This window comes from Pithys albifrons, chromosome 6, assembly GCF_047495875.1.
Source record: "Pithys albifrons albifrons isolate INPA30051 chromosome 6, PitAlb_v1, whole genome shotgun sequence".
Taxonomy (NCBI): Eukaryota; Metazoa; Chordata; class Aves; order Passeriformes; family Thamnophilidae; genus Pithys; species Pithys albifrons.
Window position 1 is genome coordinate 5,065,633 of NC_092463.1, and position 14,249 is coordinate 5,079,881.

General features: G+C 44.0%; 1 protein-coding gene across 4 annotated transcripts in view; it reads left to right on the forward strand.

Annotated features, from left to right (window-relative positions):
• ARID4A (AT-rich interaction domain 4A) overlaps window positions 1–12,992 on the forward strand; it is a 56,068-nt gene extending 43,076 nt beyond the window's left edge. For 2 of the 4 annotated variants that reach the window (XM_071557294.1, XM_071557295.1), the window contains 5 exons: window positions 243–1,373; window positions 2,470–2,574; window positions 4,053–4,268; window positions 4,488–4,634; window positions 5,462–7,290. In XM_071557294.1, the coding sequence (XP_071413395.1) occupies window positions 243–1,373; window positions 2,470–2,574; window positions 4,053–4,268; window positions 4,488–4,634; window positions 5,462–5,565 (1,703 nt within the window). In that variant the 3' untranslated portion in view covers window positions 5,566–7,290. Of the gene's footprint in view, window positions 1–242; window positions 1,374–2,469; window positions 2,575–4,052; window positions 4,269–4,487; window positions 4,635–5,461; window positions 7,291–7,540; window positions 7,770–12,747 lie in introns of those variants that run through there. The other 2 variants (XM_071557292.1, XM_071557293.1) reach the window with 2 other exon arrangements.
• The last annotated feature ends 1,257 nt before the right edge of the window (window positions 12,993–14,249 follow it).

Here is a 14,249-nt window from a genome sequence, read left to right on the forward strand (position 1 = left end):
GATGCTTCTTGAACTCTGACAGTACCACTGCTATTGCAGTTTCATAGAAATTTTAGGTAAAATAAGAACTGTAGCAAGTGTGTTGAATAATGCAGAATGTTTGAAGTTTGAAATAATTACTGTAAACTGATGTTAACACCATAGCTTGCTGAAAAGAGAGGGGGTTTGTGTGGTTCAAATAAGAAATTGTGTTGTAATTAATAATTTAGGGTGCTGTTTGCTTCTTTTTGAAATGTTTTTAGACTCTGGCACATCTGACAGTGAAGCAGATGAGTCATCTGAAAAGAATTTGAACGAAGAGTTTTCTCCAGAAACTTCAGAACTGGAAAAAGGTGAAAAACTCCGTGATGAGAAGCTGGATGAAGAAAACCCAAAGATTCCTCATGCCTTGAAAGAAAATGACAGGACTCAAGTACAGCCACTAGAAACTCTGAAACTGGAAGTTGAGGAAAGTGAACAAATTGTTCAAATTTTTGGAAATAAAACAGATCAAATCGAAGAAATCAAAAGAGAGGTTGAAAAATCACCCAAGGGAAAAGGGAGAAGGAGCAAGACAAAAGATTCTCCTCTAGAGAATGCAAAGGTTGCACCAGGAGGCCAAGAAGAGGCAGCAAATGAATCTCTTACAGAACCTGAAAGGTTAGATGGGTCTTCCTTGGACTGTAAAGAAAGTTCCAGCACTACTGAAAGTGAAACTGAACCTTCTACAAAAGACAAGAAGCTTTTGAAAAGGAAAACTTTGGAACAGGCATCACCTGAGAAGAGAAATCGGAGAGAGAGTGAGATGGAAGTGCCAAATATTGTGTCTGAAGAGAGGACCAATGAATGTACTGGAGCAGAGGAATGTAGAGGGATGAATGCTGAGGAGTCCCTCAGAACTGGGAATGAGGAGATGCCATCCCTGGTGGCAGAATCAGCTCCACACGGGCAGGAAATGAGGAATGAGAACTTCCAGTGTCCCACTGAAGCCAATGAGAACATTCCCTTAAAAGATGAGGACGACTCAATGCCTCAGATCGGTCCTGAAACTTTGCTGTGCCACGAGGTAGACTTGGATGATTTGGACGAGAAAGAGAAAAGCAGCAGTGAAGACACAGCCCCAGAGAAGCCAGACCCCAGTGCCCCCAACTGCCACCCCTCTGCCTTCACCCCCACCGTGCCCTCGGGCTTCCCAGTGGCCTCTCCGCTGGCGCTGAGCCAGGACGAGTCGCGCAGTGTCCGCAGCGAGAGCGACGCCACCATCGAGGTGGACAGTGTGGCCGAGGAGTCGCAGGAGGGGCTCTGCGAGAGCGAGTCTGTCAACGGGTTTGAAGCCAGCACTACATCGAGCAACTGCAGCATTGCTGTGCAGGAGAGAGAGGCTGCGGAGAAAGGTGGGTTTCCTGGGAATAGCCAGTCCCTGCTGTGAGCATTTCCAGAGGTGTCTTAAGTCCGGTGTCAAAACTGCTGGTTTGTTTTATCTTCTGGTTATAGAATCACAGAATGGTTTGGGTTGGAAGGGGCCCTAAAGACCATCTCATTCCAACCCCTGCCACGGGCAGGGACACTTTCCACTATCCCAGGCTGCTCCAAGCTCTGTCCAGCCTGGCCTTGTGTAATGGTTGGGTGGTTCTCCAGGTTCAGGGCTTAACCTGTTACCTAGAGGGGTGTGCTCCCCCTGCTGCCCCTGACCAGGTGGTCCCTAGGGAGCCCACAAGGACCACACAGACACCACAGCAGAGGGACGACAGTTTATTCCTACAGAGTCAGGGTTTATATGGACCTTGGAGGGACCCAAAATCTGCTAATAGGAAAGAAAGGGGGCTTGGCTGTGTGCCAATAGGAATCAGGGGTTTACATCCAATAAAAAGGGGATAGATAACATCCATTTCTCAACTTCCTTCCAGACCCCTGGATAGCAGCTATCTCAAGGGATCTTGGGAAGGAGAAGCAGTGACTTTGCAAAAAAGACAATAGATAACCATTTTGTACATTTAAACAACGTTAAAACCCTCAATTGTTAAGGCATTAGAAGTAGCTTCTTCATTTGCTTCACAAGTCCACTTCTGGCAGGACTTTTTCCATTCCAGATACTGTAAGTCGATTCCTACAGCCTTGGGCGCTTCCAGGGATGGGGCAGCCACAGCTTCTCTGGGCAACCTGTGCCAGGGCCTTGTTACCCTTAGAGCCAAGAATGCCTTCCCAGTATCCCATCTATCCCTGCCCTCTGGCAGTTTGAAGCCATTCCCCCTTGTCCTGTTCTTCCAGGCCCTTGTCCCCAGTCCCTTTCCCGCTCTCCTCGAGCCCCTTCAGGCACTGGAAGGTGCTCTCAGGTCTCCCCAGAGCTCTGTATTCTCCAGGCTGGACAACCCCATCTCTCAGCCAGGCTGGTTTAAGTGTCTCTTTGTTGCTTATAAAAAGAGCTTGTTAGAAGCAGAGGTATTTGAGGTGTTTTGGTTTTGATTGGGTTTTGCTTTCTTTGTCTTGTAGGTCAGAAAAGACCCAGTGACAGCAACAGTGGAACACTGGCAAAGAAACAGAAGCGAACTCCAAAGCGAACCAGTGCTGCAGCCAAAAATGAAAAGAATGGAACAGGTACATTCCTGGGGGTGGGGAGAAGGGGGAATGTTCTCCTATCCTGTAAACATGGATAAGAGCCCACTGTTCTCACTGTCACCCACTGTTTGCAGTGGCTGGGACTTCCCTGTCAGGTGGTTTCATTTTTATTCATCATGATTATTGGTGGTTTACTGGAGGGAACTTCTGAGCTTTTGTGTTGTGTTACTGGGAGATGTCTTGGGTATTTTATATTAATTAGCTAGGGAAAACATTTTAATAATTGTGTATATCAGCAGTTAGTAAATACTTACCATTATGCTGATTTTTATATATTAGATTAGTTGTGAATTTGGGAGAGGGCACTGACTTTAATAAGTCTTACTGTGGGTGTTTCTCATGGGAAAAAAATTGCCATTTCTGAAGTACAGAAAAATGTTTGATGCTAAAGAATAGCTTTTCAGCCAAAGGAGTCTTGTGTAGTTTTTCTTTCAAGTATGTGACTGTTTTCTAACTTGCTATAAAACTCTGGATTTTTATGTTTCTGTAGCTCATTTTTCATGGATTCACAGAATGGTTTGGGCTGGGAGGGACCTTAAAGCCCATCCAGTCCCACCCCCTGCCATAGGCAGGGACACCTTCCACTATCCCAGGTGCCTCCAAGCCCTGTCCAACCTGGCCTTAGACACTTCCAGGGATGGGGCACCCACAGCTGCTCCGGGCAGCCTGTGCCAGGGCCTGCCCACCCTCACAGCCAGGAATTTCTTCCTCATATCTAATCCAACTCTTGCCTTGTTCAGCTTGAGATCATTCCCCCTTGTCCTATCATGGGATTTTTTGGTGATCACTGTATAGTGAGCCAGTGTTTTTAGCCCCTGTGGCAGCATTGTTGTATTGTTAAATATCAAACTGAAATATTAGTTATCTGACATACAGTATTCAGACATATTTAACATGCCTATGGAAAACCTGGCAATGATTGTGAGAATCTAAAATATTTGAATATATCAGCTTAAAAATTTCTATTCCATGTTAAACTCCTATGCTCTTAGTCTTGTTTCAGAACTGTTCCTTTAGTCTGGTCATTCTATACAATCACTTGCTGCCTAACTGTAGTAATGCAGGTTTAATCTTTCAGAAAGGGGTTGCAGTGTCTGCTTTGTATTAGAAAGTCAAAACAGGTGATTTAAGGTAGTTTATCAGTGCTCTAATATACGTATTTTGATAAGTTTATTTACTATTTCTGTAAAGAAATTTGACCATCACTTTTTAACCTTTCCCAGTCAGTCCTTGAGTTCTCCTGCATCAGCAATAAGTACACATGAGAGTTCAGTGCATGTTGTGTCTGCTGAGGTCAGACATGGAATCTGGGATGGATTTTCCTTGGGTGCATTCTGGGATCTTCTGAGCAAGAAGCTGCATTTTTTTCTTAATCGTTGCTTTTTACTATATCCATGATTTTTAAAGTGTGAAGGTGGGAATTTTTCTAAGTCCAAATAAAATACTTCTCATTGCAGGACAAAGCAGTGACAGTGAAGACCTTCCTGTGCTGGACAGTTCAAGTAAATGTACTCCTGTGAAACACATCAATGTCACCAAACCACAGAAGGTGTCCCGGTCTCCTGCCAGGGTGATCTCCCCTCACATCAAAGATGGGGACAAGGATAAACACAGGGAGAAGCACCACCACCAGAATGCTTCACCCAGGGTGTACAAGTGGAGTTTCCAGCTCAGTAAGAATTCTTTAACTGATTTGATTAGATAGAATTTATGAGGAAATTTGTTCTGAAATAAAAACGTGCAGATTTTGGGATTCTAAATTAGGTGTGGGTCTTTTATGACATAGTTATGGAATTGTGTTACCTTTCATGCTCTGTCTAAAATGCTCTTAAAAATTGCATTCATTTGTTTAAAATGGCCTCGATAAAGCTGGTTTTTCTTCCTGCTTTTAGATGAACTGGACAATATGAGCAGCACTGAAAGGATCTCCTTCTTACAAGAAAAATTGCAGGAGATCCGGAAATACTACATGTCCTTGAAGTCAGAAGTAGCAACCATAGACAGGAGAAGGAAAAGATTGAAAAAGAAAGACAGAGAAGGTAACTTGGATATTTGCTTTGTGGTTCCCATGAGAAGTTAATTTGTTTGAGAATACAGAGCTCAGGGCAACTTGAGTTTAATTGATACTTCTGAGAAAGGTTACCTTGTTACCTCTGTATGCATATTTAGAAAGAATGTGGCTTTTGAGCTTGAACCCTACAGAATATTCACTCGTTATTTTATAACTGTGTATTAGAAGTTTGTGGGCGGTCCTGTGGTGTCATGGAGAGCACTCTGGACTCTGAATCCCAAGGACCTGAGTTCGAGTCTCAGTGGGACCTTCCCCTGGCAGTTAAAGCCTCCCTGCCATCCCATCCTGTCACATCTCAGATGCTCAGCAGGGTCAGCCCCGGTCAGTGCTGGGTGCTGTGACAGTCCCGAGGACTTCCCTGTCACTGTCCAAGCTCGCTCAGCTGTGGCAGATGAACCTGAGGACTGAAACAGTGGGGCCAGTTCTGTGCACACTGAGCCTCACCTAAAACATCCACTGTGCAGGCTGGAAGGACACGTGGGGAGAGCCCTGCCCAAATCTGTGTTCATGAAGTCTGGCCATACAATACAATGCAATTAAAAGCTTGGATTTCCTCTAGTGCAAAGTTGGTCTGAGTTTTCAATCTGGGTAATGACTCCCCTGAGTTACCTTTTCAGTAGATGGGTGAGGTTAATCCAGTTCTGTGAATGCAGCAGTGAAAGCAGTTGACAAAAAGCCTGTTTTCTGTGCCTGTGCTGCTTCTTTGAGGTCTCAAACAACACAATAACCAGGGAAACTCTGATTGTGAGCTGTACTTTGATAACCTGATGCTGATCTGTTGCTGTGTGTGTTCAGTGTCCCACACAGGAGCATCCATGTCATCTGCCTCCTCAGACACTGGAATGAGCCCGTCGTCATCCTCTCCTCCCCAGAACGTGCTCGCGGTCGAATGCAGGTGATACTCATTTCTCTGCCTTGCCAGCAGCTTGCTGCCATGGACATAAATCCTGAAATTCAGCCACAGAAAGCACTCAACTGGTTTGACATTGCCAAGTATATTCTGTACACACTTCCACTGCTGGACTGTACCTGTTCTCCCCTCTCCTCTCGTTTAATTTACTGTTCAGAGAACTTAAGCTCATTGGTAACTGAAGGTTTGTAGGCACAAAGTGACATCCTTGTCATTGTGTTTGTTTTTGTTTCTTGTTCGTTTGTTTGTTTTTTCTTCTTAACGCAGAGAAAGGGCACTTATCAAATTTGAAAAGTTATGTCCAGTGAAGCATTCAGGTGTTCTAGGGTGATCTTAAAAAGGCAAGTGCACCAAGCAGACATCAGAGTATTGCCCAAAAGAACTGAGTAGCTGCTGCACTTTCACCGAGCTGTAGGTAACTCTTGGTGAGTAGTTCCTCTTTGTGGAAGCACTTGCTCTACAGAACTGCCAAAGTATGTGTTCAGCAATGTGCCCAGTTCTAAAGGTGTAAATGGGACAAAATAAATTGTGAAAGGAAGTGTAGTTGACTGAAAACTACAGTTGTAATAAGTCTTCCACTTTTTATAGGATTTTTGAGCACACAATTATGCAAATATTTTAATGTTTATTAATGTTTACAGTGGAATTGTGAATAGGTTTTCAGTGGACTATCTTATCCCTTGACAAAAATATTTTGTCTTTTTTCTATGTAATTTCAGAGTTTTTATTTTGTTACAAAAAGACGAAAAATGAAATATATAACAACAATGAAGTTATTTAACAAGATTTCTAAAGCTGAAATTTTTGTGTAAAATAAGGTATCTTGCAACTTGTTAAATATATTTATTCAGACATTGGATGTTGTATTTTTATGTATTTTTTAAAATATTAATAAAATTGGAAAAAAAAATTCTAGGTTAGTTCACTCTTTGGATAAAACATCCTTCTCAGTTCTGGCTCTTCAGGAGGAGTTATCCAGTAGCCATTCCTGTACTTCCAGTGGGTCTGTCTACGTGTCCTCCCCCACACAGATCTGTCAGTGGGCATCTGGGTTCAACTAAACTTGATTTGGAGACTTTGGCAGTCCTAGTACTTACCTTGTTTGGAGGAACAACATTTATTGGGTTGCCCTTAAGATCCTTTGTCACAAGTTCTTCTGTTTGCTGTACTGCCGAATAAATTTATATCTCCCAAAGTTGAGATGCAACAATAAAGTAAAAGCAACTGTGTGTGCTCTGTCTGTGGATTGTCCCACGGGCAGGTGCAGTTTGTAAATAACTCTTCCAAAACCATGTATTTAAAGCAGTTTGCATATACATTATGTATAAAAGTGATTTTTTTAATCAATTTTTTTATTCATGTTTGTACATTGGAAGGGGGTCTTAGCCCCTTTTTCTGTGTTTAATATGCTGTAGAGTAATACCATAGATGCTCTAGACTGTATATCAGGATATTCTGGTTCACACAGCAGAAGGTCAGAAGGAAACACTAGTGATGGTGTAGCATTACTAAAATTGATGTTTCTTGAAATCTCATTTTGCAACATTTGTCAACTTGTGATTCCAATTCCTTCCATTTTCGCAGAAAATTAAAGAAAAAGTACTCTTGTAAATGCACTTTTTCTGTCTTTTCTTAAGCAAAGCAGAGCTATTTCAGTGTAAGATAAATATGGAGCTCACTAGACAGCACTAATAAAGGCCATGTTTTAAACATAGGCTTTATATTCTATTTTTATTTAAGTGATTGTTCTTGTAAACGTCTGGACTTAACCTAAATAGGAAAATTGATCTCCATAAATTACTGTAAAGACTTTTTTCAGAGGTAACTTTACTGTTAATCTCACAACAGCTATGAATAAAAAGCAATACTCATTTAAAAGGAAGCAACGTGGGTCACATGTTTAATATTTGCAGAAGGAAAGTTAAAATTGGGTGGAATAACAGGATTAATTATATCTTGTGCAGATATCTAACCTGTCTCCACACTGAGATCTCAGACAGGCACACACACACCCAGCACAGAGGATGGAGGAGCTCTGGCCCATCTCGGTGTGTGTGTTCTCAGCTGACTCTGCTGCTCCCTGTCTCTCAGGAATGTTTAAAACACTGCCTGGAAGACTGAAGGTATGATCCCGGGGAACATGGAAGCCCATCCTGAGGGGTGGTTGCTCCTTGACACACAGAACTTGCTTCCTTCCCCCTCTCCCCACTTTGCTCTGGTGCTCACTGAGACACCCACACCCCCAAACCCAGCATTGCTGTGCTGGCACAGCACAAAACCTGCAGGAAAAGGTGCCTGACTGGGCCTCCAGCATGTCCTGAGTCCCTGGGTTTATCTCTGGGAAGGAGCCAGGATATCATTTAGCCAGTTTATTCAGTAGATGTTTACAGTAGTTTCCTGTGCTGTTTAAAAATACTACAGGGAAAAGATTAACTGGGGATCATTGGGCTGTCCTGCATTAAAGGTGAAGTCAGGAACAAACCCTGGCAAGATACTTCTAACTTTACTATAATTCCCTTATTGATGCTTTGTTGACATAAATTCCAAAGTGTCTTCCATTGCCTTGAATGAAAGCTTTTGTTTTTGAAGACACAGAATTATGATTATACAGAATTGGGTTTCTTTTAAATAAGAGATTGGGTATCGTGTTTGCAAGAACAAGCAAAAATAAAGCATCAGGCTCTTCTCCTGCCTCCTGATCTCCTACAGGTTTTCCTCAAAATGTTTCTTGTTATTTCAAGCTTGCTTGGGAGGTTAAAATAAAATTATGGTGTCAAATACTGTTAAAAAGAACAGAACTGTAAGATAACTGGACCATCTTCCCTCATCTCCTGCAAAGAACTGACAGATTTCTGGCAGATTTATTATTTTTGTATGAGCATAGAACTGAAAGTTGGAAAAAGCTTTGCATGCAGGAACATAAGGTAAGAAAAGTTTAATTTTCCTGCTTGTTTTAGTTTTCAGTTGCTTCCCATGAAGTGTATCAGCTACATGTTGTACTAGTGAGTTTTTGTTTTCTCTCTAATGTGAAAGTTCAGCAACACCCAGTTAAATCTCTGCTTGGTTTTGGCTCCTCCATCAGATTTCTTGTGTCTGAGAAACTTTCTGTTGCTTAATCTGTGTGAGCAGCCCAGGCAGGAGCAGCACAGATGTCAGAACTGTAATAACAAGCCATTATTTCGACAGAGGTTAAGCAGATTTTCAGTAATTATCAGTGAAAGAAAACCATAATAAGGGCAGAGAAATGTGTGTCTTCATGAAGCAACTTCATGGGAAGCAGCAAAGATCTTTAACTTGAAGGAGAGCAGCAGAAAGGTGATTAAATCACTTTTTGTGGTAATGTGCATGCTTCAGTCTCATTTTTTCCAAAGGTGCAGTATGAGAATATTCAGATTTTTTAAATCACTTTTTGTGGTAATGTGCATGCTTCAATCTCATTTTTTCCAAAGGTGCAGTATGAGAATATTCAGATTTTTTTAAAATGGATGCATATTCTGATTCTATGTCAAGACAGCTGTGTAGCAAATGTTACCAAAATTGCTTTGATGTGGAGCTGGAAGGAGAATCTGAATCTTGGGATTGTCAACTCTTGTGCTTTAGTCAGACTGCTGAGAAAGCCACCTCTCTCCAGACAGGTTTGTCAACCAGGTGGAATTTCACATGAGAAAAAGGAATATTCTTATAACATGTTCCTCCTTTCCCCATTAAAAATATTCTTGGGTGGCTGAGGCAGACAAATGGATTTTCTGGGCAGCATTGACTGGGATTGTTTTACATCAGTAAGAGTAAGAAATGCTGTTGTCTTCTTTTTAAGAAGAGAGCAGGTTTGGTTTGATGGCTTGAAACAAATCTGACATGAGCTGAAATCCAGAATTAGCAACTGAGACAAAAGATGAATGTGTTAACTGAAGTTTATTGAGCTGTAACTTCTCCGTGCTGCTGCCTTGGCAGAAATTATTTGCACACTAAAACCTTGGTTATTTTTACTTCTCTGTACTTGGGATTTTATTATTTGCAGGATAAAGGCCACCTCTGGAGATGTGAGGAGCATCATAAAACAGTGGAACCAAAGGGGATGTTGCCAGAGTCTGACTCACTGTGACTCCAGGGCTCAGGAAAAAGACATTCTATAATTAGCTCACACCATTAAGCTATTGCTCTAAATTATGAGAAAATCTGTCATTCTCCCATATTATCTAACACCAAATAGGATGGTTTTTTTAAGAGGCCACTGAGAGTTCAAAATTGCTCACTCTTAGTTACCACTCAGTGTCTGGGATTTATTGGCATTTTATTGTTTATTTGTTTTGGAAATCTGTGAGTTCCCCAAATTCCACAGGCATTTATTAGTCCCATCCATTGCTTTGGAGGAACAGGTAAACTCTGTTTTTTGTGTTACAGTGTTACTGGTCTGAAGAGGTGCTGGATTTAATGCAAAGATCTTTATTAATTTGAAGGACAGCAGCAGCAAAGGTGATGGAAGCACTCCTTCAGTTTGTGCACACTTGAATCTAATTTTTTCTTAAGGTGTAAATTAGAATAGACAGAAAATTTTCTTATTTGAGTGGTGGATTTTGTGATCAGCCACATTCCAATGACAAACACTGTATGATCATTTAAAGAAAAGTGGAAAGATAAGGCAGTGCTAGTTGTGGAAGCAGAGCTTTCTCAGAACAGGACTTTCCTGGTGTCTTTGTTGTGAATTATCTTTGCTATTTCTGCTGCTCTTCCTGCTCCTTCCCATTCCAGAGGAGCCCGACTTTGTTTCAGACTTTGTTTTGAGGGACACAGTGCTGGTGTTTGGTGGTGTCTCTCTGTGCTCCTCAGAGGAACCAGGCGATGTTTCCATTCCAGGCAGTGTCTTCAGCTGTTTCTGAGCTCCTCCTCCTCTAATCCCTCATCTGGGTACAGCTTGACCTAATTTGCCAAGCTCCTGCCAGCTATGCCAGTTTCATAAGGAGGGGTAAGATGTGGAATTTGTGGGAAATACTTTGGTGTGTTGCACAAGAGTGTTTTTCCTTTCTTGTTCAAGGTACTTGTTCATGTGCAGCTCAAAACCATCTCTCTCGATGCTCCTTTATTTCCTGGCATGACTTCCCTTGTGAATGGGGAGAGTGTAAAGCTGTTTAAAAAGGGGAGAAAATGGAAGATTAAAAACCCCAAACCCTTGATTCTTTCTGCTTATGCTTTGCTTCTCACCCTGTGAGGGACCCCTGTGTGCCATCCCAGTGGCGTAGAGGGAGGGGCAGGAAAACCCCTCTCTGACAGGGAAGTGTTTTGGCAGTGGAACTTTTAAGGAGTAAAATTTTATCTTGGTCTGTGCAGGTATTTTGATGTGTTTAACTCAGAATGTGAGATCAGCCTCACTTCATCCTGTGGGAATAATTACAGGAATGTTACTCACAGGCATTGCAGAGGGGGCTGATTTTTGTGACTGTGGTTTGGATGCTGCTGCTACAGCTCTCCTTGTTTCCTGCTTTACCTTTGGAGAATCCTGACCAATTAGCAAGAGTGTGATTTTTCTTTGGTTCAGAGGCACTTTGCAGCATTCCTGTGCAAGGTAACATGTCTCTGTGTCTTTGAGCAATCCTTTGGTGTTATCTGCAGCCTGGAGCTGGTTTCACTAAACCCTTTTCTGCTGGAATATCCCAGTTCCCAGGGACAGCAGTGCTCGTGGCATCCCCTGCAATGTCCTGCCTGCCCCAGAGCCTTGCTGGAGCTGGGGATGTGTGGGCAAGCAGGGAAAGGAGTTGCTTCTCTTCCAAATCAACCTGTTTTTTCTTGTCTTTGGAGAATCACAGGACGGTTTGGGTTGGGAGGGACATTAAAGAGCATCTTGTTCCAGCCCCTGCCAGGGGCAGGGACACCTTCACTAGCCCAGGAGTCAGAGCTCAGGCAGGCTCTACCCCTGGGGCTCAGTCTGTCCTTGTTCCCTCCCAGGGTCAGAGGCCCTTGGTCCCTGCCCAGGCTTTCCTGTCTCATGGGCTCTCAGTCCTTGTCCTACACATTACTGACCCAAGGTCTTGGCAGGTCCTGGCTCTGGCACATCCCACCTGCCCAGCCCTCAGCACTCACCTCTCTCTGGTGTCTCTTCATTCTCTGCCAAGGCAGCATCCAAGGAAAACCCTGCTGGGCAGCAGCATTTTGGGGTGCCCCAGGACACTCTGTGGCCTTTCCAGAGGCTCAAGCAGCCCCTATGTGTGTTTTGGGAGGTCAGTACAGACTTTGAGCTTTGCTTCTGCCCCAGGTTTCTGTGTGTCTCTTGGAACAATCCAGGGTGCTCCTGCCCCTTTCCTGGTGCCCCAGAGGGTCCTCCAGGTGCCTTCTGGTGTGGCCCAGGCACCTCCATGTGCCTTTTGGCCACCCTGGTGCAATCTGGCCAGTAATAAAACAACAGACTGACTTAAAGAGGTAGTCAGTAATGTATTTCCTATGATCTAATTCCAGCTGTTGCCATACCTGACTTTTATTATGAAGAATCCACTGTTCCCATCACCATCGAGCTGGACCCTGGAGGGGAAGGGACAGTCCCCAGGGTGGTCAGTGGATGGGATCCCTACAAAGGGCCTGGAAGATCCAGGAGGTGGCAGGACTGAGGTCCCACAGTTCACCTCAGACCCCACCACTGTCCCCAGGCAATCCATGTATTCTGTGGGACACAGGCATTTGCTCCCAGAGATCCAAGCAGAAGAAACAGAGCAGGAGAGGCAGCCAATACCCCTTCCCTGTTGTGAAGGGGGTTAGACCATCCCTGGATGTGAAGCCTTGAAACTCTTTTCTCTCTGAGTTCCTGGCAGATCCCTGGGCCAACAGCACACACAGAAATGCACCCTGGGCTTGGGCAGGAGAGGGGGAGAGGATCCAGATCTATCTCCCAGTAAGGGCAGGATCTGTAAAATGCAGAGACAACCCCAGCTGAGTTTCTACTTTAATTATTTGAAATTTAGATAAGCTCCTGGTGGTGTTACATAAACAAATGATGATTTGTCAAGTGCACTGCCTTAGTACATACAGTGAGCCCAGCTCCCTCTGCTGTCCTCGCACCTTCCTGGGATCAGAGGGAAAGGAGTTACAGAACAAAAAATTGTAACCAACCACGGTCTGTTCAAGCACTGTGTAACTGTAGACATTTATTTGATGTCCAATTCAGGGTCTTTTGTATGTCTTTCAGTTTTATCTGTTTCTGTGTGTGAGAAGTCCTGGAAAAAGATGTGACCATCCTTTTACACCCTGAAGTACTAAAGCCTGAATGTTGAACGCTCCCTGTGTGTTTACAGGCACAGCCTGACACCAAAACAATAAGGAGTATGAAGTTAAGGTAAAACATTTTTTAAAAAATTCTAATATTAAGCAGAATTGTAACACTGTAATTCTCTTCATGCTCTCTGCTGGCGGCTCAGGGTGCAGGCATGATGCAGGGTTGTCACAAGCTCTAACTGCTTTTATTAAAAGCTTTTAGAGTTCGGGCCAGACTCATTCAAGGAATTTCAGAGCTGAGCTTAATGGACTTCCCAAGAGTTAACTAAATTCCTCAAATGCCATGTGCTGACTTCCTAACCTAGCTGAGTGAAATACTGAAAAAAGAGCTGTTGCTAAGCTCCAGCTCTCAGAGTCAGGTGCGTCAGAGCACAGGGTTTGCCTCATGCACTGCAGCCCAGCCACGCTGGGGGTTTCACCCACACTCCTCACCAAAAGCTGCAGTCGCTCCTTTTCCTGCCTGCCAACAGAGAGCTCAGTGGTTGGAGCTTCTCAGCAGGGGATTACATAAATGAGGGCTTTGCTTTTATCCTGGAGAGAATCCAAGGAGCCTCTATTATAATCTTCCAGCTGAGTGATCTGATGACTCTGCCGGCACTGCTGCTGTCCAGGGCGCTCTGGAGAACACGGCTCTGGTTTGACCTTCCAGCTGCAAAGGTTCTGGGTTTGTGGCCTTATGGGAATTGTGTGTTCCCAGCCTTTGGGTTCAGACACCCCTTTGGGAAGGAAGGATCCGTGTTCTGTCTCTGCTGCATGAACAGCTCCAGTTGAGTGTCTGTTTACTAGCTCGGTTTCACTCAGTCAGTTTTTGGCAGGCTGCCCTCCCGTTCCCTCCTCTCCCACCTCCACTCTGGCTCAGTTTTTCCACAGCTTCCTCTGTACTCCTTCCTCAGCAACACTGGTTTTCATCCTTTGCTCCTCCTTCCTTCAGAATCGGTTCTGTTCCTGCACTGTTGCCTCAGCAGGTGATTCACCTCCTCTGACAAACCTCTGAAATGCTCTTGCCTTTCCCTTAGGATCCAGGGACTAAGCCATAATCCCATTGTTATTCTGATTTTGGCTGTACATTTCATTATGCCATGTAAATTTGAGGCTGTTCCAGAAGAGCATCCCTGGAATTTTTCCAGGCCCCGTTGGACAGGGCTTGGACCAACCTGGGATAGTGGAAGGTGTCCCTGCCCATGGCAGGGGGTGGAAATGAGATGAGCTTTAAGGCCCCTTCCAACCTAAACCATTCTGTACAGGGGAGGGATGGAGAACACTCCAGATGAAGCCAGGTTGGAATACTCTGCTGGGAGAGAAAACATGGCCTGCTCTGCCTTTGTGGACATTCCCAGCCTTCCCAGCAGACAGCCGGCCAGGCACCATAAACCTCCTGATCCTTGCAGTTAAATATGTTTGGGAATTGGGTGCTGG